The sequence below is a fragment of the Falco punctatus genome (genome assembly GCF_963210335.1).
Source record: "Falco punctatus genome assembly, chromosome: 7".
In the NCBI taxonomy this organism is placed as follows: domain Eukaryota; kingdom Metazoa; phylum Chordata; class Aves; order Falconiformes; family Falconidae; genus Falco; species Falco punctatus.
The window spans coordinates 9,927,875-9,949,890 of NC_137587.1; the positions used below are offsets into that span (position 1 = coordinate 9,927,875).

The 22,016-nt window shown below is 40.2% G+C and overlaps 2 protein-coding genes across 2 annotated transcripts in view; both read right to left on the minus strand.

Annotated features, from left to right (window-relative positions):
- The window catches only part of MIA2 (MIA SH3 domain ER export factor 2), a 46,445-nt gene extending 35,640 nt beyond the window's left edge, over nt 1-10,805 (minus strand). Inside the window, exons 1-4 of the mRNA XM_080395289.1 lie at nt 6,250-10,805; nt 4,658-4,791; nt 3,267-3,353; nt 1,765-2,926 (exon numbers count right to left, since the gene is read on the minus strand). Coding sequence (XP_080251415.1) covers nt 1,765-2,926; nt 3,267-3,353; nt 4,658-4,791; nt 6,250-6,364 — 1,498 coding nt within the window. The 5' untranslated portion in view covers nt 6,365-10,805. The remainder of the gene's footprint in view (nt 1-1,764; nt 2,927-3,266; nt 3,354-4,657; nt 4,792-6,249) is intronic.
- An 89-nt stretch (nt 10,806-10,894) lies between these two features.
- On the minus strand, nt 10,895-21,401 carry PNN (pinin, desmosome associated protein). The gene is made up of 9 exons (XM_080395298.1): nt 21,186-21,401; nt 20,771-20,842; nt 19,840-19,908; nt 18,623-18,695; nt 18,444-18,538; nt 16,411-16,486; nt 14,547-14,702; nt 14,326-14,464; nt 10,895-13,282 (listed from the first exon to the last, which is right to left on the minus strand). Exons 1-9 carry the CDS (start codon nt 21,296-21,298, stop codon nt 11,994-11,996), a joined length of 2,082 nt encoding a protein of 693 aa, XP_080251424.1. The 5' UTR covers nt 21,299-21,401; the 3' UTR covers nt 10,895-11,993.
- Nucleotides 21,402-22,016: the final 615 nt, after the last annotated feature.

The following is a 22,016-nucleotide window of genomic DNA, read 5'->3' on the forward strand; positions in this document are numbered from 1 at the left end:
TTTGTATCTTGCACTGTTGTAACGGCTTGATGTGCCTAAATCTGATGTTACAGAATAGTCTTATTTTACTATATCACATGTAATTTTTGTATTTCTTTCTAAGATCTGGATTAGGACTGTCCTCTGACCCATTCTTTGGTACCAGAAGCTCACGTTGGGAGCATGAATCTTCCTGTGTTATTTCTGCTTCATCTTTCTGATGTTGCATGTTTATAGGAATTTTTTCAGTTTGTAGCTTCTCTCCTGAGAGGCAAGAGCACCAAGTGTTGTCCTGTCCTTTACTAATCTGGTAGATTTTGTTGGGTTTTGGTTTGGTTGGTTTTTTTTTTGTTTGTTTTTGTTTTTTTATTCTGTTATTTTGCACTGCCAGCTGAAGAGAAAGATGATTCTTTTTGGAGGTATAACTGTCACCTCATTCATTATGTTTGGCTTCAGTTTCTTTTCATAATAGTATTTTATTAAGGCTTAAATTGAGGCCTTTTTTATTATTATTATGGAAGCTTAGCTCTTCTATTGTCAGCAAGCAAGTTTTACCTTCCATTCTGAAACTCTGTAATTCTCCAAGTGACCAGTTTCTTCAGAAGTTTTGGTGCCTGTTAAACTGAAGCCACTAGATGAGGGGTAAGGAGAGAAATGTTGGTCTGCAATCAGTTCTTGGGACTCCTCAGATTTCTGATCCTGTTCATCATTCAAAATATCCTGACTGAAATCTTTGATGATGTTTTCATAAAACCCTAGTGGGTCGTTTTTGTTCCCTGGTTAGTGAATTTTCTCTTTTATGTCATCATCCATTTTGAACTGGCTTTTTGATACTGAATTTTGATCTGTGCCACATCATTTGACTGGTTCTCAGATGTTTCCAAAGTAAGACTTTGTTCGCTGTCACATGGGTCTTCTTGATGCCCAGATGATTATCTGCAGTTCCTGGTAGTTCCCTATAACTTGGTAATTTGTTTTCTGAATTTAGAGGTTCTTGTATACAAGTGTTGAGGTTATTTTGTTCTTTTTGCACTGTTTCAACTGTTTCCATTTTTTATTCTCCCTGCAGATGAGGTATAATTTCCACTGTATTTTCAAAATTCAATTTTGAAGGTAAATATAGAGAATCTTTGGAGACAGAGTCATTATAATAACCTTTTATATTGGTGTTTTCCTGACCTTCACTACTCTTAGAAACATCATCTTTAGCACTGGAGTAACTAAACAAGGGTACATGCTGTCTTTGAGATACTTCAGGTTGCACTAGTGTTTCAACAGATAAAATCTGAAAGCATCACTATTACTAATTTGACAAAATGTTTTGCTTTTCCATGACTGCATTCATTATTTTGCACAGCTAGTGAGGAAAACATTGCTTTCTTGGATTGCACCCTCATCTTTTCAGACAACTGCTCGCTAACTCTCTGATTTACTTGTTATTATTTCCTTGTAATATTTCATCGTGGTTTTCAGTTTGAGGGGCTTCTTCACTTAAAAAAATATCTCTTTTTTTTTTATCATAATCTTGCAAATTCTGCACTTGGTCTTTTTTGGCTGTTGAATTCTGAAACTCTGTCTGCAAAACGACTAAAAGAGAAGAAATGGTTCTGTTCTTCAGCTATGTCAGGATTTTCTTCTGTATTTTTTGTGTCTGAGGGATCACAGTTTTGAGGTGGGCTAAGAGAAGAAGAAATATGATCTGATGCAATTGATTATGTGACTGTTGATTATCATACTTGTCCATGTTATAATTAATAAAACTATTAGAGGTATTTGTATACCAACCTGAATGGTCATGTCTGCTGTCTGACTCCTGGTTTCTCTTTTTCACTTCAGTGTTTTCCAGCAGTTGGCTTTTTGATACAAAGTCTTGTTCTGAACTGTGAGGTTCTATTGGCTTCTCTTTGTCACCTGTTAGTATATCAAAAGAGGATTCTCCACTACTTGACATGCTTTTGGTGTCTTTAAGGGTATGCACACGTGCTGGTATCTCCCCAGGATTTGGCATGTTACTGTTTGAATCTGTTATTTCTTGTGCATTCTTCTCTTCATCTTCTTCATCTGTCACTGCTTTAACCATTTCTTTTGATTCTTTGTCCATGTGCGATTCTTCCTGGTCTATAGTCTGCACTTCTTCATCCTTATTTGCTTCATCCTCTGTTTCTCTGCTTTGCTGGTCTTCCATTGCAATTGTATCTTTCTCAGCATGGCCAAAATTAAGAATATTACTTAAATCCAAATTAAACCAATTCAGTTTGGATTCTTGGCTTTCGCTCTTTTCTCCTTCTGTCAGTAACTCTGTGACTGTTGTTTCCTGTTCATTATTGGAGTGTCCAGGCACACCAGAAACATCATTGATTGGTGATTCATTTTTTTCTGATGCCAAACCAATGTCCACATTTTTGTCAGCAAAATACAGAAGGTCTGTCAATCCACCTTGAAACCAAACAGATGCTGGGGGTTCTTGTTCCTCCTTGTCATTTGTCTCCTGTAAGTCATTTTCAGCAGTTACCAATATTTTTCTGCCTCGGTATGTATTTTCTTCCAAAGATTCAGTAATGGCTGTTAAGGGCTCTTCATCGCTTTTACTTCCCATGGTAAACCATCCTGCAATCCAACTGGACTGAGCTGGAATGGTCTCTAGTGGGAGACTGTTTTGCATTTCTTCCTCTTCGGTATCATCTTTTCTGTTCTCATTTTTTCTAACCAACTTTTTGCTTGCCGACTCCTCCTGAGTGTGAGATTCTGTGGAATCATTTTCAGAAACCGATTCAGCTCTTTCTTCCTTTTGCATGGAGTCTTTTGTATGTTTGAAGAGTTCATCTTCCTGCAGCTTTGATTTGGCATCAGATGATGAATATTCTCTTTCTTTGTTGTGACCATGTGATGTGCTATCTTCATTTTCAAGAGTGTACTTATCTCCGTGAAGACAAAGGAAATCAGTTTCCTAAAAGAACAATATTAACTTTTAAAATGTCTTCATGTGTAATTTTCTACAGTACTGTGTAGCACAGCATTATATCTTTATTTTCTTTCTGTGTAGTTACATGTGTGTGCAGCTTTACATAAGGGACTGGAAGTAATTATATTATTCCTAATGGTTCTATATAATTAATTAAATAAAAATTATTTTAGAGGACAATAAACATGTAAATGGAACAATAATGAAAAAAATATGGTTTGAATTATCTGAAATAAAATATGCATCGACACTTGAATTTCTAACTGAATATTAAAATTTTCAGCCGCTGTGAACTACATTGGAAAATCTGGTGATGTTGGTTTACCCTAGTGAGCACTTCAACTTCTTCCACGATAAAAACTTCCTCAACCTTCACAGCATCTTTTGGGAAATATCCAAAATCCTTTCCTTTCTGTAAAAAATATAAAAGGAATGAGAGTATTTAAACTTCAGTGATACGTTAGTGCTTGCATATGTTCTAGAAAAGTACAAATAAGAAGTTTCTAGGGCTTCCCCCTACCCCTTCATTTTGTTTGGTCAAAAGATTGATTTATTTTTTCTTCAAAAAAGTGTTCCATTTGCCGTGTCAGAGAGCAAGGGAAAGTATATTACTCCATCCTGTTATTTTCTGTATTATTTTTATGAAGAAGTCTTTGTGCAGAACCAAACCAGTAGCCTTAACACTGCTGCAACTGAAGTCAGTGTTGTGTGCACAGGTGGTGTCCACCAGCTCCTACTAAAATTGGCTGCAAATTTCCCATTGAGTCCACCGGGAGAAAAATTGTGCCTTAATAATTAATGACCCATAATAAGTTACGAGAAAAGTAGGATATGAAATTCAGGTAAGAGGCCAGCTGAAGAGAAAACGGCGAAAAAAAGATGGCAATTATATACAAAATAATGCACATGTTGATGATAATGCCCAAAAGAATCAAGTAAGGTTCAGTCTGACTAAGAAGTCAACCACTGGCTTTACATCAAAGCATTGTACATAGCCTTTAATGGAGCAATACATCTTGGAAAGCAAGAAAGAGTGAGGTACCTGCAAAAATACTCTTGGATGAAAAATGGAAGACAGAATTTCACTGTTAAACAATAAATGTGATAGATCTTTTACCAAAAAAAAAAAAAAAAAAAAAAAAAAGCCTGCCAGTATCTTCTGGTTTTGAACCACTTGCACCGTTTTATTAGCAGTTGGATTTGGATCAGCGTATCTGTTCCTTCTTAGATATAACATAACCACATGGCTGTTGTAACAGTTGTTCCAAATCAAATACGTGTGGTAACCTCTCTGGGAACTTTTGCTGGGCACTTGTGAAGTCAGGTCCCAATACTGGATTGCTGATTAAACAACTGTAAAACCTTCTTACCCACAGACCCTTACCTACCCATAGGTAGGTACCTGACCTGATAGACCTGTGTGTTTTTAAGGGAACCAGATGAAATCATTATAGCCAAATCACTAGATGAGGGAGACTGGAAACTTGGATTGTGATCTTGACTTTGCCGCTCTGTGAATGATCTTTGCCAAGGTTTGATTTTTCTTTTTTATGTGAAGATAATAACCCATCTCCCAAGCACTGTGTTGATCCATGACTGGCTAATATTACAAAAAGAGATGGAAGATCTCTGGAAGCAAGCAAACTGCAGTTGTTATGCTATTATTACGCTATCTAAATTATTTATAGCAAAAGTCTTTCAGATTGAAGTACTTACACTTCCTGTCCACAAGTTTTCATTTTTCCTTGAAAGTTTGGAGTATACCATTATCTCTTCCCCTGTTTTGAAGTTAAGATACAGGCAGTCAGGCCCTAAGTAGTCTGTAGTGGCTTGAACTCTGCTCATTGCCGCTGCAATAGCATGTGGAAAGAAAGAAAGAAAGAAAGTATAGCAACCATTTTGTCTGAAGTCCGATAGGTTACTGAGGAAGTCTGATATATAAAAATACATTAAAATGTTTGTTAATACACCAATATGTGCTTTGTTATGATACTAATCCATTTATATCATCAAGTGGAAAACAACGAATGGAAAAAGCAGCCCTGTCCTGTTTTCTTTCTTGTTTGCTACAGGCATCAAGGAGAAAAGGCCTTGTTCTATACGGGCACTTCCCAGTCCTCACTCAGCCAAGCTTTCAATGCTGAGATGCCTGTGGAGAATTAGCAAGTTCAACTACTAAAGCCAGATCTAAACAACTAAGAGATATTTCCCAGGGATATTTATAGTTGTCTGATTTAGAGAGTCTTAAGTTAAATCTAGTAATTATTTTAGGGATGTTGTCGTCCCTTTTGAATATATTTATCTTATGGAGACAATAGGTAAGTTTAAGCAATATAAACCTTAAACACACTGTCAAAACCAAGGTTTCCAATTCAATTTGAATGACTTTAAATTCTCTGTCTCCGCCCCTTTCTCCCCACCGAAACCACTACTGATGTGCTCTGGGCAGTCTGGAGCCTGTTCCACAAAAAGAGACACCTCTGCGCATCCAGAACCTGCCGAGGTCAGTGTGGTTCCACCAGGATAACGAAGATCAGAGGAAATCTAAGGTCTCTCACACTTCAGGACAAGCTACCCGCATTGAAAGTGCAACAAGTAAGGCTGCCAGACCGATGGAGGCAGCTTAGAAACAGCTTCAATTACATATGCTTACGACAGGTATCACAATGGTAATCAATGGATAATAAATGGTGCATTATTTATTGCTGCCCACTTGTGATTCAGTGGCTCCGCTTGCTGCAGAGATATTTACTCCACAGGAATTCCACAACTAGTTACAGCTCTTACTGCATGGCAAAGAAGAAAAAATAAGTAAAGGGGAAATATTAACAGGGCCTTTTGTAGGAAGGATTACCAAAAAATGAGACCAAACAGTTTGCTTAGAGTAGAAAAAAACAGAGTTTTACTGAATGGGCTGTGAATGTACTAAAGCCACAAGACATATAGTCTTCTTTCTCAGTTTGTAACCTACTATTTTTTTTAATTCCTTTTGTACCTGTAAAGAATGAGTTAAAACTACTTTAAAGCTGCTTTACACTGCCAGTTTTGAGGAAACCTCAGAAAAATTAGCTGTTCAAGAGTATTACTGAACTTTGGTCTTTACATACTTACACAATGCGATCCAGCAAGTATTTTTTTCTTTCTGTTTGAAAACTTCAAGCCAATTGCTCATAAACTTAGTATATTGACAACAAATATTTTCTATGGCTACTCATTTTCAGTCTGTTTCATTGCTAATTTTGACATTATGATTTGTAATAGCTACACATACACCATAGACTCCTTTTGAAAAAAACTTTGTTACTTACTCTCACATTCCCGATCACCACACTTCTTCCATTCTGAAAGTACCTTTGTACAGTGCAGACTTGTTGAAAATGAAATTACTAGCAGCAAAATTCTCTGATCCAAGATCCTTGACATTTTAAACCTAGAACACACTGAAACTGTAGAAATTGCATCTATGTGCGATTAGCAAGAATTTTCTACTTAATATTTCTTAGCTTAACAAAACACTGCAAAGAAACTTATAACCCCGTTTTCCTTCTCTCATCCGCTTAAACAGAACTATGCTAACCTGCTAACAATCTGCACAGTCAGGTGTCCTGATTATATGCATAAGTTTAATAATTAACTATCTTCTGATAGTTAGACTGATGTTTGAATACAAAGAAACTAGTTCTGGTCACATAAAAACTTAGCCTCCATCAGATAGGTTCTTTTGTACTGAGTTGGTGAAAGACTGTGTTAGGGGAAATTCAACAAACAATTGTTTTAGGATTTTTTCCAGATTATGAATGCATTTTTAATACACATCTTCCATCTGATTTTAAGATGGACTAGCCATTTTATGCATATATTGCTTTGCATGATTGCTAATATAGGTACTAAAAAATGTCTAGCTTTTTGTTTTGTTTAATAAACTATATTTTGTGTGCACTGATATGTTTTGGATTATTTATAGGAACAGAATTTTTTCCCACATACTCTTTTGGAGTTTTCTCACACACTGGATGCCAAGTAAAATCCTTTAACATGGGGAATACTTACTCTACTCCAAATTTTTTTAAAGGTGCTTGGCAGTTTTCAGCCTCTTAAGACAACTAGAGAATCCATATGCCATCTCCACAAATATCACAGAGCAATTTATCAAAGCTGAGCAGATGATAGTTCCTGCTTTTTAAGGAATACCCTCTGTTTCTTAGCAACCTGTTATCCAATATAGAGTTATAAGTAATGTTTTCTCAAACACAGGTTATGCTTTAAAGCATTAATTACGCAGGGAGTTGTACACTGGTTATATAGGTATGAAGCTGTGCTATAGATGAAAACTTGCAGAGAGGTTTGTGTTAGAAGTAAGCTTTGCTTCAGAGGGCTCACGTCATCATCTCACACTTCCTTGGTGACCTTAACACAGTACGTCTAATTTATCTACACAACAGGGGCTTCGCCCTTCCTTTCCCTCCCTCCTGCATGAGGCAGCCTCCTCTCCCTCCCTTCTTGATAGCATCCCAAGCCCTGCATCCCTTCCCAGCCTGATATTTGCCCTCGCATGCTTCCTAGTAGGCCTGCCCCTCCTTTGGTCCTGAGCATGACTCACACAGAATTTGCTCTGCTTTCTCTTGCCATGAATTTAAGCTGTATCCTACTTGCAGCATAGGTTCCCCCACCCTCCTGCTCCACAGCTCCAACCTGCCATGCGCTGGCGCTTAGCCTCATCCAGCCAGCAAACAGCCTGGAGGCTGGGAGAGGGCACAGTGTGAGCCCGGGTCATGTTAACCAGCAATGTCCGGCAAACAAAAAAAATCAGTGTGGGTGACATATCCTCCCGTTGCAATCTAACACTTTGGCCCCTTCCTTTGCCACGTGACCCGGTAGTCAGACAGACCTATCCTATGACCAGCTGCCTCTGCTGTTAGGTAATCCACCGGAGAGCTGCCTTGTGCACCAGGCAGAACACGCTATCGATTGGCACCCCACACTCGCTCCTGACTAGCTGATGCAGCCCCATCCCCAGCATCAACAGCCCCCTTCACTTCCCTGGATCCTGTGTTACTTAGAGGGTCAGTAATCCGGGACCTTCCTTGGGGTCCAAGCAGCTAAAACATGACAAACAAAAAAAATGGGTGAGCAGAAAAATTAGACAGGCTTTTTTTTTAATTCTTCTTCTCATTCCCAAGTCTCTACAGATTAGGACAGATTGGTAAGAAGGAATATACAAGAAATATATACTGGGAGAACTCTATATGTATACTAAGTATATTGTGCAATATCAAAAAAAGGACGCTTTTTTCCCACTAAGATTAACAACTGGTCTTTCATAATGTTGCACACCAGCCACAGAACATGGGGCAAAGCCCAGCAATGGGCCTAGAAAGGCCAACAGCCCCTTTTTGAGCCTGGTAACATGGATCCCATTCACCTAAAAATGGAAAAGCCAGGTATTCTGGCACTTAATATTACATACTTAAGCAAGTTTGTGTGGGAAAGCAAACTATCCGACCCACACCTTGAGATCTGCACATTATTACTATGTTTGTCGAAACAGCTCTGAAAAAGACTCTGACCTGAGTTTTGTATGGACGCCTAGAACTAATTCTCAAGTCTTTATATGGAGAAAAAATCTTGCAGCTCATCTTAGCTACTCAGTTTAATCTGCATCTGCAGTTTTCAGGTTATTCTGGGCACTGCTCAGTGTCCCTTAGTCTCAACAATCATTCTTCTAGGTTTGACGCTGTTAAAAGCCTGATAAGCATTGCTCTGATCTCTGTTCCTCTAGTAACTTCAATAATAAATCACAATTTATATAAAATATTCTTTCCTTCTAGGTGCAAATCCTGTACTGGCAGACATTATACAAGTGTAACTTTTAATCACCTTTGAACTAGAGTCAAAGAGTAAGATTTGTGGAGTTTATCACAGGTGGCTTCCAAAGGACAAAGTTGAAAGCCGTACAGCAGATAATGAGAGCTTTCTGTTCTGCAGAACTGAAGCAACAAATGTGGGGACTGCTACACTTACAAAGACAAACAACGCTAATGAAAAAAGTAAATGGTATAGAGTCAGTGCATAGCATAAAAGCTCTAAAAAACCCCAAACAAACAAACACCCCTCAAACATCCCTCTGAAGTTATACTTAAGAAGGGACCATGTGATGGAAGCCTCCACAAGACAGGCATAGAGCATACATGGTACGTTGCCCACTCACATAAAGCATCTCGCTACTTTTCCCCTTTTTCTATCATTCCTTTTTCCACATGACTTGAGTGAAGAGAACAAAGTGTTTTTCCTTTGATCTTGACTCGCCACTATGGGGAACGGAATTAAGAAAGTGCTTTAATTGTTTCCTACCTCTATGCTATCTACATTTTATTCTCAGAACCCCTTAACTGTTGCATCACATTCAGTCTTGAAATTGTTGGCTACTTGACTGCACTCATGGTCTCAGCCCTACCCACAGCTCTGAAATGGTTTCAGGGTAAGGATGGAACCCAGAGGTCAAATGTAATAATTACTGAAAATACTACTGCTTTATAAAGACAAAGGTCTGTATGTAATACTGTGCTAACAGCATACTACTCTCTCGTACTATTTCTCTAGTGGTACACTGATTGGAATACCTTTTAGAAAGCTTTGTTCTGATGAAGTTACGACACACTGATGTTTATGTTGCACCGAGCCCCTGAGATTTACCCAGGCTAACTATTAATTGACAGCACAGCTCAACCTCACAGGAAGTTTCTTCTAACAAACACGAAACTATCAAAGACATCACCAGCTCCACACTTGGCAACAAACCTTGGTTTTCACCTTGTATAAAAATAACAACCCTGCTTGTAACATAACCTGAAACAATGTAATCAACCCAATCCCTAGTTGGGTTACCAGGACCCACCACACTGTTTTTATAAACCCTGTTAATGAGCTCCTCTGAAACAGCTGGCTTCTGACTAGCAGCCAACTTCTCTAGCTTTGCATAACGACTACAGCATCAGCCGTGAAAGCCCATACAGCAAATACACTATAGCAGTGAATCACTCAAGCACAACGTAAGAAACCTTCAGAATATTCCATTTTAGGGAAAAAAAACAAGTATGTAATTAATCAACAAAATTATAATGGCCTCCAAAGGCAATTTGAAATGCGAAGTTAGTTAGAACATGCAAAACAGTAACATTTACTCAGCTACTCAGTATAAAAGTTTGTTCTGGCCGTGTTTACCAACTTCAATAAGACATTTGAACTTTTGCTTGACCTTCAAAAAATAAGGCACATTAAACCACCGCATTCCTCTGAAGGCAAGGAAATACAGTTGGAGACTACCGACATGAACTAAAAATGATTCTCAGCTGCAGAGAAGCAGAAGCAGATAGGATACTGAAGTAGCAAGTGGACTGAAGACTCAGAATGAAGTATCAAACTTGTTGAGAAGGGGGAAGCCTGAGGAGCTTGCCCACTGCGTCCATTTGTACTGAAAGAACATTCTGCTTCATCCCTTGCCAGACATACATTTCTGTAAGACAGGAAGTTCAGCACTTCAGAACACAGAAGTCTGTCACTGCTCTTGCGTTCAGATGAAAATTCCCCAAATCAATACACTCCTGAACTAGAACTTTGCAAAAGTCTGCTTTCTGTTCCAGAAAAAAAAGGGTACATATGGCATTTCATACACTAAAATAAGCTCACATGTCACTTCCATTCCAAAAATATTTCTAGGACTTCCTGGTCTACGATTTGGCTTACGAGATATGACAATTCTCTTCCTGCCAAAACGACACAGATTACAGCAGTGTTTCAAATTCAGTTAATAGGCGTTAATTAAAGCCTGTAAGAACAATATTGGATACAGAGCTTCTGAGGTACAGTCACCTGCAATTATGATTCATGCTTTAAAGGTAGAAAGGCTAAGGTAATACACCTGTGTTATAGAAAACATCATAGGCATCGAGAGAGTAGTCTACAAAGCCACATTTATTTGCACATGTACAGAACAGAGCGACAGATGTTATTGTTTTCCATACAAAATTATATAAAAACAGAATTCACCTTCATAGATAACACCATACCACTTTAAGTTGTATTAAATACATTCAGAAAGCATTCTTGCACGCACACGACATTAGTATTAGGTAGTCCCAGGTAACTCCAACACTGCAATTTAATTATCCCTAGTGGTATGAAGGGATCAAAGATTAGTCTGCAACTAAAATGAAAAGAATCCCGGTAGAGAAGCAAGCTGAAGTCTTTCTCCACTGGCCATCAAAGCAAGGAACATCATTGAACAGATTTTAACTGTCTCCAGAACACAGATGTTAATACTACCAAAGCACCCGCAGAAGGCAGGTAAGAGTGGTATTCCAGACTGACTTGAACTGTCTTGGCCAGTGTTAACATTCCTATTTAATCATTGCTTGCCTAGGGATAGGAAAAAGTTTTATAAAACTGGAAGATAGAATTGAGTAAGAGCTTGTGATTACAGAAGAAAACAAGGAATTATAGATTCAAATCAATTACTTTCCCTTCCTACCCAGCACTGGAGACTACTCCCTTTTCTGGGTCTTAAGATTCCCATTCTTACAAGGAATAGAGAGGAAAAGCAAAATTTCACATTTCCTGCAACACTGCCTCCCTACATATGATCTATAAGAGGAATTTAATTGTCAACAGGACATCTCAAACAATTTATTTAAAATGCACATTTATTTCTAAAAAAAAATACGTATGATACAGAAGAAGTGATCACGCCTACTTAAAGGTTTACCTATTAAAATATACAGAGGATCTTAATGAGTACAGGGTATTTAAAAAAAGATGCAAAGGAGTGTTAATCTTTTATTTTTACATTTTCAGGAACTTCACATAATTTTGGTAAGTAACCTTTTACAAAATTATGTAAAAAGTACAAGAACGCCTGGTAAACAGTCTGCATTTTTCCAAAAGATTTTTTACAGCATGCAATTCTTAAGGCAGCCTTCTCCTCCTTACAAGGAATCCTTTCACTCAAATAATCTTCTGCTGCAAAGATTAGGCTAAAGAAGCTTGGTCTCTTCTGTTAACGCCTTTTGTCTTTCCTGTCTGATTTACGGTCTCTTTCACTCCGTGAAGTTCTCTTGCCTGACCGACTACTTTCTGATATAGACCTCTTTCTGTCAGATCTTGAACTTTTATCCTTTGAGCTTTTGGCATCTCTACTCCCACCTTTTGAGGACTTGTGACTTCTATCTACTCCTGAAGCATCCCTTCGCTTCCTGTCTGTGCTCCTTCTGCGTTTTCTATCTCTGTTATGCCCTCTTCCTCGGCTTCGACTTCTACTTTCACTACTGCTAGAGCTACTGCTACTACTGTCCCTGCTAGTAGTTCCACTTGTAGTGCTGCTGGTGGTGGAACTACTCCGACTGCTACTGCTGCCAGTGCTGGAACTACTTCCACTACTAGTACTGCTTGAAGTACTACTGCTACTACTGCTGCTGCTACTATGGCTATGACTCTTACCAGTTTTGTTCCCTGCCCTACCCCTGCTTCTACTCCTAGTCTTACTCTTAGTTTCTGCACTTGGTGTCTGACTCTGCTCAGTCTGTGCCTCAACCACCTTTACAGACACCACAGCATTTTCATCCTTGTCTGTCTGGGGCTCTGTATCCTGAGTGGACTGAGACAACTGAGGTGACTGTGGCAGTGGCACAGACTGCAGCCGAGATAGAGCCTCAGCCGCAGGTTCTGGCTGAGCTTCAGGTGCCTTCTCCTGTTTTTCTTCAGGTTCAGCTTCAATGTCTGGTTTGATACCTTTCTCCTTCTCGGGAGAAGGAACATTGCACACTTTTTCTGGCTGAGCATCACACTCTGTTTCTGGTTCCACTTCTTTGCCATTTTCATTTTCTATAGGGTCTACGCTATCTGCCTCATTCATTTCAGCCACATCCTGCTCATTATCCAGTGGCTGAACATTTTCACTTTCCTCTTTTACAGCTGTGACCTCTTCATGCTGACCATCCTGTTGCTTGTCATTCTCCCTCACCTCGGTAGTCTCTTCTACTTTAATCTCCATTTCATGTTTCTGTTCATCCTCTTCCTGTTCTTTCTCTGCATCACTATGCCCTGAACCTGTTTTTCCCTTTTCCTCCCCTACCTCCTCCATTTCTACATCATTGTGCTGATTACCTGTCTCCATCTCTTCCACCTGCTGAGCCACCTTACCCTCTTCCTGCTCCTTGTTCTGTTCTTCCTTCTTTTCTTCATTCTGTTCTTCCTTCTGTTCTTTTTCCTTCACAGATTGTCTTCTGGGCCTGGCCTCCATTTTGTTAATCTGCTCTGCAAATTCGTTTCGCCTGCTTTCAAAGAGTGCTGGGGAATAAATGCATAAATAATAGTTTCAGATTATCTACAGACACTGAAGTCTATTTTCCCCTTAACTATGAACTAATAAGTTATCAAACTGTTTTAACTTATAAATACTGCATCCTTATTCATTCTGAAGTAGCAAGCCATTCATGCATAATGGAAAAGACTGCTAGTTACCTTAAGAAAACAAAGCAAAGGGGATAGTCAGCTCAGCTGAGTATCAGAACAGTAAAGCCCTAAATCTAAGCTAACAAAAAGAGGTTTTGACTTCATCAAAATCAATCCAACCAACAGTATATCAATATAATACCTTAATTTCCTGGTATTTATATATTAACAAGGTTATACTACCTAAGGTAAACAAAAGACAGTAAGGATCAGCAAAAAGCTCGTTAGGTATTAAGAAAGCTTAAATAACATAAGCTATTCAGACAGGTGAGCTAGTTTCTCTTATCCCCCAACCCCACACAATGTAGAAGAGTTCCTTAAGAGAAAAAAACCCAATACATTCTCATTTCAATAAAGAAAGAACAGTAGGTCTAGCATCAACCGGAGTATTTTACATTGTTTTCCAAAAGAAAAATATAGTCATCCTGCGAAACAGAAATGAACACACATTAAGGTGAAAAAAAAGAAGTCATCATAAAGTTCTAGTGCTGTGCTTAAGAAAATGCTTCTCAAATCCCTTGTAAAAACCTGCATTTCCTTGGGTCTTCAATCCATAGAATCTGCCTTTTCAAAAACTAAGCTGCTGCACTGGCATACGTCTGGTAACTAAAGCTAATGTTAAGGACTATGTTTTAAACACATACCTCAGATTATGTATAGACCTCTTTTGACTTCTTGTAAGAGAACCAAAGCACATCCAACATAAAAATAAGTCACTGAAAGAGTAATGTTCACTTATGATGAACACCCATGCAAGAACATACATTTTGTTCTAACCATGAAAATCATGTATTTAAGCAGAGACACTTAAAAAGAAATCTGTACAGCAAACAAAGGGAGGCAAGAACAAGGACTCTCGTATCAAAAAGACCACTTACCATTCATCTTTTTCTGTGACTCTTCCATCAACTTCTGTGTAGCAGGACACATTCTGCCAGGTATGTAGAATAAGTGGGGTTTCGTCTTTGTTCTTATGTATTTAATTATTTTAGCATTATGTTCATTCCATTCTTCTTGCTGAGTAATGAAAGAAAATAACCCTAAGATACAGCAGAATAGTTTAAACAAGAAAAAGATGAAGAGCAAAATTAAAACTCACCAACTGAGCAAGCTCAACCTTTTGCTCCAGTAACCGCAGCTCCGTCTGTTTAGCACGTCTTTCCTCAAACAGTTCTCGCCTTTCATTTTCAACTTGCTTTCTTTCTTCCTCTGCCTGCACTTCAAGTTTTTGTTCAATTTCTTGTCGTCTCTTTTGCTAAAATAAATAAAGATGTATCTTAAATATTTGTTTCTAAATCAAGAAAGTGTTCTAGTTTGGTTCACTTAAATTTTTGAATTACTTATACCATTAAAGACAATCCTAAGAACACACTAAGAAATATTTCCTAGATTACAGGTAATAGAAGAGAGTCATTGCTGGCTGGCACCTAATTTTTTGTGGTTGAACTATAAAATTGTGGGCCCCTGTGGATTTCTACCTGCTTTTCTGTCATTCAGTTTTGATTTTAATTTTCAAGACAAGCTTCAACAAGTTTTTTCCCCAACAGCATAAAAAAAAAAATTATTTCTGTTATTCCACTGAGGAAAACAAAGTCAGCTCCCCCAGAAACAAAGGACTGCAGACTGGTGTTTGTGACCAACAAAATTTACATTGTGAATACTTCCAGTATATTCATTGCTAATTAGATATATTACTACAATCCAGGAATGTCCTGTTTCTATGTCCTAGACAGCCATATGCTCAGATTGTACAATAGCTGTCTAATAAAAAAAAAAAGTACAGTTTAGTGCCTGGACAACAAAATAGCTGCGCCATAAAACTCTTCAGGCCTCTACTTTGATTTATAGCAAGTTCTTAAGTAAGAAGAGAACAATGCCTACACAAATTTTCAGAAAAATGCTGCAAAGAGCAGTAACTCCTCGAAGTCTCCTGATGCAAACACATACTACTACAGATTAGACAAGGACTCCATGTTACTAAAGCATCCTAATCAATAGTTTCTTGTTCTAAAGGCAGCCAGGCAGCAAAGAACTTTGGTCCTTTCTCATGAGCTACATGAGAAGTTAAACAGCAGGATATCTAAATACTGGATCTGAAAGTAATCAATATCAACACTGCAAGCCAGCTATGCTAACGCTACACAGAAAAGATTTCAAGTTTAAAGACTTGGTTTCTGTTTCCACCAGACTGCTGAAAGTAGAACTTTCAAACAGTGTTTTTGAGCTAAAGGTTATTAGCATTAACTGAATTACCCATTTAGGGCAACAGTAAACAAAGAGCATACCCCGCACAATTTAAAAGGAGTACTAGGAATAAAGTTACCACCATCCTATATACAAGTTTTTTGAGGTTACCACTAAGCTATGCAAAGCCTTCACTTCAGTACAACCACATCTCCACTTAAAAACAGGAATTCTTGTTATCTATACAGGGAGGGAAAAGCCATTCGTAGTCAGACAGCACAATACAACGACGCATTTCTGTATACTTGGTTATAATTTTAAAGATCTGGAACGCATCAGGGTGGGCACTGCTTTAGCAACACTGAATCACTATTATTTACAGAAGTAACCTATGACCTGTTGAATAGTTATCTGATTAAATTCCATTTACTTTGAAATGATCCCCAAATAATGTAAACAAGAAAAAAGGATCTATTTTGTATTTTATATGTTTTTAAAATGTATAGCAATAAAAAAAAGCCCACAACCAACAAAACATCGCCTTTTCACTTCTGCAATGGTCATAAACAGTGCTTTAGAGTCATGAAATTGTTGGGAGTCCCCTTCCTGCCTCCCATTCCAATTCCACTAAACCAAACTAAACAAAAACCTACATGCACTCTTACTAATCCATTGCACCTGCAACCTACGCTGTGAAGAATTTTTATTCCTATTTGAATCTGCTTAACCACACAGCTTTACTTTATTGTTTACAGTCTGATAAAACCAAAAATAAGTACCCTCTCAGTAGCAACCGTGGACTCCTGTTTAAATTTCTGAAGAGTGCCCATCAACAAGCCAAATATACGTCGATTCCTGGATAAAAACAAAAAGAAGTTTAAGATTCAGTTCAAGTACCAAGATTTTTATTTGCATAAACCATCAGAGAAACCTTCCACCTCAGTGTTTATTTTTAAAGGCTCGAGTATTACTAAAGGCCATAGCGATAGAACACGTATTGGCTGTGCCAACAGTAGTCAAGGATATAATTTACATGTATCATATCATATTTTCCTGAAGAGCAAGACACAGCTCTTATCCGTAACACAGCACAGTTAACATGGGAAAAATTGGAAGCCTGTGCATTTTACATCTGGAAATAATGACACTAAGGAAATACTAAAAAAAAAAAAACCAAACATCCAAAAGCAGAAAGTACTGAAGAAAAAGTTGACTCAATACAGTGTGAGCTGTCAATAAAGCAGTGAACTGGAAGGTCATTGGACTTTCTGAAAAACGTACCCCACCCACCCACCCAGAGGATTAAGGAGAAATGGAACCACAGGGGACTGAAAGCTCATCTGTCACAGTTTGCCTGACAGTATCTTCTACAATGAGATGCTGCACTGAGGGATGAAACCAGAACTGCTCTCATCCAATTAAGCATCGTTTTGAGAAAACCTAAATAAAGTCAAATTCTTCAAGTAATTCCCTTCTTCTGAGCAAGAACTAATTTATTGAATTTCACTTTTTCTTTCTTTCCATTTTATCCTAAATCAAGGCTTTACAGCAAAAGGCAAACTCCCTTATTCGCCTTGAACTTTCACCCAATTAAGAGAAAAAGGAAACACTACTCTGTTAACTCGGTACCACTACACTATGGTGACACAAACCTGACATGGAAAGGTAAAGGTACTTGTATATTAAGGAGCAGAAGCAGGAATAAAGGAAGAATTATTCAAAGTGTATTTGTATATGAATGACATCCCAGAAGACAGTGAGCAAGGGTTCAATAGATGCTGTCCTCTTAAAATAGTCTCGTTCCACCACCAGTCATACAGAGATCAATACTAGTTTTCTCACCTCATCTCCCCAGAAGACTACTGAAGTGGAAAACAGTATAACTACAATTCTGAGGAAACAAACTTTTAGTGCCTTAAGTCCACTAAGAATTTTGGAAGTCTTTCTGTGAGGAAAGCAGTGGGAAACTGGTGATGGAAGCAACAGGAGTCTTGTAACTGTAAAAGAAGCGAGTGAAGTGCCTTTTCTGTGCTAACTGATCTGCGGTCCTTATCAGAGAAGCTCTCTATAGTTCCTTATTCCAGCTCTCATTCTTCTATTTATTTGAGGTATGGGTTATTAGTGCACCAGGTGAGCTGCAGGCTGAAGTGGATGGAGTCCAAGAGGTTGGACAGAGTTGCAAATTTGCATTTCCAATACCTCTTCCCAATAGAACTGCATTTCAGCAAGAATTTCTATGGGCTACCCTGACACAAATAGAATACAGGAAAAAGGAGATATACACAGGTCATCTCTGAAAAGAAGCCGCCAAAAGAAAGGTCAGATTGTACACACATTAACGAGTCTGAATGTAATAAGAGACAAGAACCACATGATGGAACTAAAATTTAATGTTTAAAAAAAACAAAAGAGGGGGGAAGCAGGAAACTCACACCCAAAAGCCTCCTTCAACCAATAAAATAAATGAAGTGCCAAGACAGTTGTAATGGTCCAAGATGTTCAGTAACCAGTGAAGCTATATATATTCTGTCTTACTCAAAGACGATCAATTACAACAGCACTAGCAAACCTGTTCCTGTAGGTGGCCTGAGAAGTAGAACCCGTCAGTTTACAGCAGTAACACTGCATTTTTCACATCATGTTAAGTATTTTGAGAGTATTTTTAGAAATCTATTTTATACCATTACGGTACTTCTTCAGCATCACCTTTGACACATGATAGCATGCGTATAATGCTTTTTAAATCTAAAGCTACTTCCTATACTGGCACTCAGAAGTACCACGTTAGTGCTTAAAAGACATTTCTGCATACCTTTGTTTTCCTTTCTCGTCCATATTTTGATCTTGTATAAGGTCTCGACGTGTTCGCTCTTTGGAGGTAGCAACAACAGAAGATGGCAACGCTGGCTGCAACAAATTAAAACAAACTACTTTGTTCATGTTCCAGATAAGGAAGTTTCCTCCTGCACAGCTCCATTTATCATGTATTACCTTTTTAATATCATCATCCTCTGCGTCGCTTTCTTGGCGTGATTCTCTTCTTGTCCGACGTTCGCCACCCAGCCTGAGGAAAGCATTAGAGGTCACTAGAGAACATATATTTAGGACATCATCTGTTCTAACACGGGAAAAATACAAGTCAGCATATCTAGTCAGAAGAATCCACAATTCTAGCTGTTGAACAACTCCCCACTGTTCCAATGACCAGTAAGTAGCGTTTTACAGACAGAACCTACTGTTAGTAAAAAAACAAACAACAAAAATCAGTGAGAAAAGACAGTTTTAAGATTTAATACCACTTGCATAGTAAAGAGCCCACATTACTACCACATTTGAATTTTTGGAATATCTTTGGAATTTAATTCTTGCTTTTAATGTCTGCAATTCTCTTTTTCCAAATCTCTGAAATGGCTACTGGTATAGAGGATCACTAGATAGATTTTAATGCATCATGATATAAAGGGTGGTATGACTTTTCAAATGGGAACTGCTATTTAAGTTACCTAGCCAAATACCTAGAAAACAGGTGAGGAGGGGCAGAGCACTTCAGACCTGAGAACTTGGATGAACTGAGGCTTTAAACTACTAAGCAGGGAATTAAATTTTTTTTCAGCTTTCACTCTCAGCTTTGTGGCACAGCACTTTACTCCTGGCAAAGCTGTTTCACAGTCTTAATTTTGCATTAACTCAAAAATTCAAAAGCAAGCCTTGCTTTAGTTGAGAACTACCATTGCACCTAAGTGACCACAGAGTGAAGCTCACTATAGTCAGTCACATCTGACAGACCTGCATCCAGATGTGGAAGCTCAAAATCAGAGTCTATTGTCACGCTATACAAATTTGATTTATTGAACAGGAGATCTCAGTCATAATTCAATTTGTGTCTACTGTAAAACAAATCTGGGCTACTAAGCAGATTATAATACAGCAGACTGTACACCAACAGACAATTCCAAGAATCTTTGTACTGCTGTATCTTTACATTATTGCTACAATCTTTATATTACTATAAGGTACAAAAAAAGATTTCACCACAGTCAATTGCCACCATCCAAATATATTTCCAGGAAGCCTTGAATACGTAATCTCTGAAGAAGACTGTGAAAATCATCAGATATTAACAGTTATTGAACCTAAGTATTTTAAATTTACCATTATAAAGTCTCACTCTGATAAAACAAGTTGTCTGCAGCAGTTTTTGCACCTACCTACTGGCTGCCCCTTCAAGATCCCTCTGTTTGGCTGGGGGTCCTCCTCCACTATCCGAGAATCCACGCCTAAAAAGAAAACACTTGTGATATCAGAACAAGTTAGGCTAACCCCAGGTCTACCTTAAGCCTGCACAATCAAACTGAATTTTGGCTTTGTAGTCACAGTGTAACAATAAATGTTACTCAGCCCTATCTTCATTTACTGTAACTACTGCAATAAAGCATTTAAATGTACTGCTTATGGAACAACTAACGTAAACATGAATTTCTGCACTTATTTAATTAAGCAGCTGCACTAAACCAAGGAGCCCCATTATGTTCATATTTGCAATAATTTTCAATATGTATTAAACCTTAGCCAGCAGTTAAATACTGAAATTCAACAAAAAATCCACCACATACTCCATTAAGAACCACTGAACAAAAATTGGCCTTTTCATTCTACGGGGCAGGGGGGAGGGGGGCGATGACATGACGACTCACAATGAAGCACTGGTGGCATTAGTTACATGTGCTTGAAAATTTCCGTCGACTTTGACTCTTTCTATTCTTCCTGGAATAGGTACCAGCGTCTTAGTTACTGAGAGACTGATTTTGAACAATTTCAAAGAGACAAGGTCCTAGGCACCACATTACACCTCCCTTAACTTTGATGCTTCCCCCTTGTTTTTCAGGCACATAGTTGACAGAGTTAGGGAAAACCACCGGTTTAAATTTGTTATAACTCAGAATAAGAAAGTCCTTTAAATTTCAGGCGGTGACATAAAACCCAAAGTGCCCTGTAGCTCAGCTTCAGCGCAGACTTACTGGAACAGCAGTACAATAAGCAGCGGGATCAGCCGGGGAACACAACCCCCGCAGCGGAAGGAGCGCAGCCCGATGCTGGGGCAAAGGGTGGGAGAAGCCCCGCTGCCCCGCAGCCCCTTACCTCAGCAGTAAGCTCCCGCGCCCTCTACCTCCACCAGGGCCTGTGATGGCTAACAGTCTGTTTTGAGGGGGCCTGCAAGAGACAGCGTGCGCTATTAGCGGTGCCTGCCCCACCCCCGCCGTTGCAGGAAGCCCGGCCGGAGGTACCCGCTGCCACGACCATCCCCTCCCCCACCCCACGGCCCTGCCCCCCCCTCCCAGCGCTGCGCCAGGGCAGCGGGGACGGCGAAGGGCGCGGCGGCCTGCAGACAGCTCCCCGCCGCCCGCCCCTCGGCCCCACCACGCAGCACCCACCCTCACACCGGGACAACAGCGCGGGGCGCGCCACCCACCCCCCCCGCCCCGGCCCTTCCTCACCCCCCCCTCGCCCCCCCGGTGGCCCGCTGCTCCCGCCGGCGGCCCCCCCCCCGCCTCACCTCACATCGTTGGGGTCCCGCCCGGTGAGCTTGCGGATGTTCTCGTCCACGTGCTTGAGGCTCTCCTTGGCTTTCTCCAGCTGCTCCTGCAGCGCGCGCACCGCCACCGCCATCCCGCCTGCCGCGCGGCCTAGCCGGGGCCCAGCGCAAGGCACTGCTGGGTAACGAGGAGCGGGAGGGGGAGAAGCCCCGCCCACGCGTCCCGCCTGGCGGCACCGCGCTCCAGCAGCCGCGGGCCGGCCCGGCACAGCCAATGGCTCCTCAACAGCCCCCTCCGACCGCCAATAATCGGGCAAAAGAGGAAAGGGCACGCCCCACGGGAAAGGCCCGCCGAAGCCGTTGACCAATCACAGAGCCCAAAGGAAGATTGGCATACCGGAAGACCAATTAGCGGAAGGCTCCCCTGCCGACTCCACGAATCACCAAAGGGGCCTCCGGAGTGACAATCACTCCGAGCTAACGAGATCTCATGCGCCTTTTTCCCGCAGCCCAATCAGAAAGCCACTTCGAGGACGTTTATCCCCGCCCACCCGGAACGCGTCCTACTTTCCGGCTTTCTGCGGGGCTGATGAGCCCGCACGCAGTCGGCTCAGGCAGGGGCCAATCACCGCTTCACTCTGGAGGCCGCCGTGCCTGGCGAGCCAATAGGCGGGGATGTTGTTGAGGGCCGGCGCTCTGCGCCGTGGCGTGCAGGCCGTGGCCGGGCGGTGGCCCCGCTGGGTCTCTGCCCTCCCGCCCGTTACCCGGTGCCGCGGCGGTTCGGGCCTCGCCATTTAGCGGCTGCTAAAACTCCGTTAGCGGCCGTTATTCCTGACGCCTGGGGGTGGTGAG

Excerpts from the sequence above, each read along its gene's own strand:
- PNN (XM_080395298.1), bottom strand. The coding sequence starts at position 21,298 with ATGGCGGTGGCGGTGCGCGCGCTGCAGGAGCAGCTGGAGAAAGCCAAG. Across the intron at positions 14,465-14,546 it reads AGGTTGAGCTTGCTCAGTTG|CAAGAAGAATGGAATGAACA; the intron begins GTGAGTTTTAAT and ends TTCATTACTCAG. Across the intron at positions 13,283-14,325 it reads GTCACAGAAAAAGATGAATG|CACTCTTTGAAAGCAGGCGA; the intron begins GTAAGTGGTCTT and ends TTTATTCCCCAG.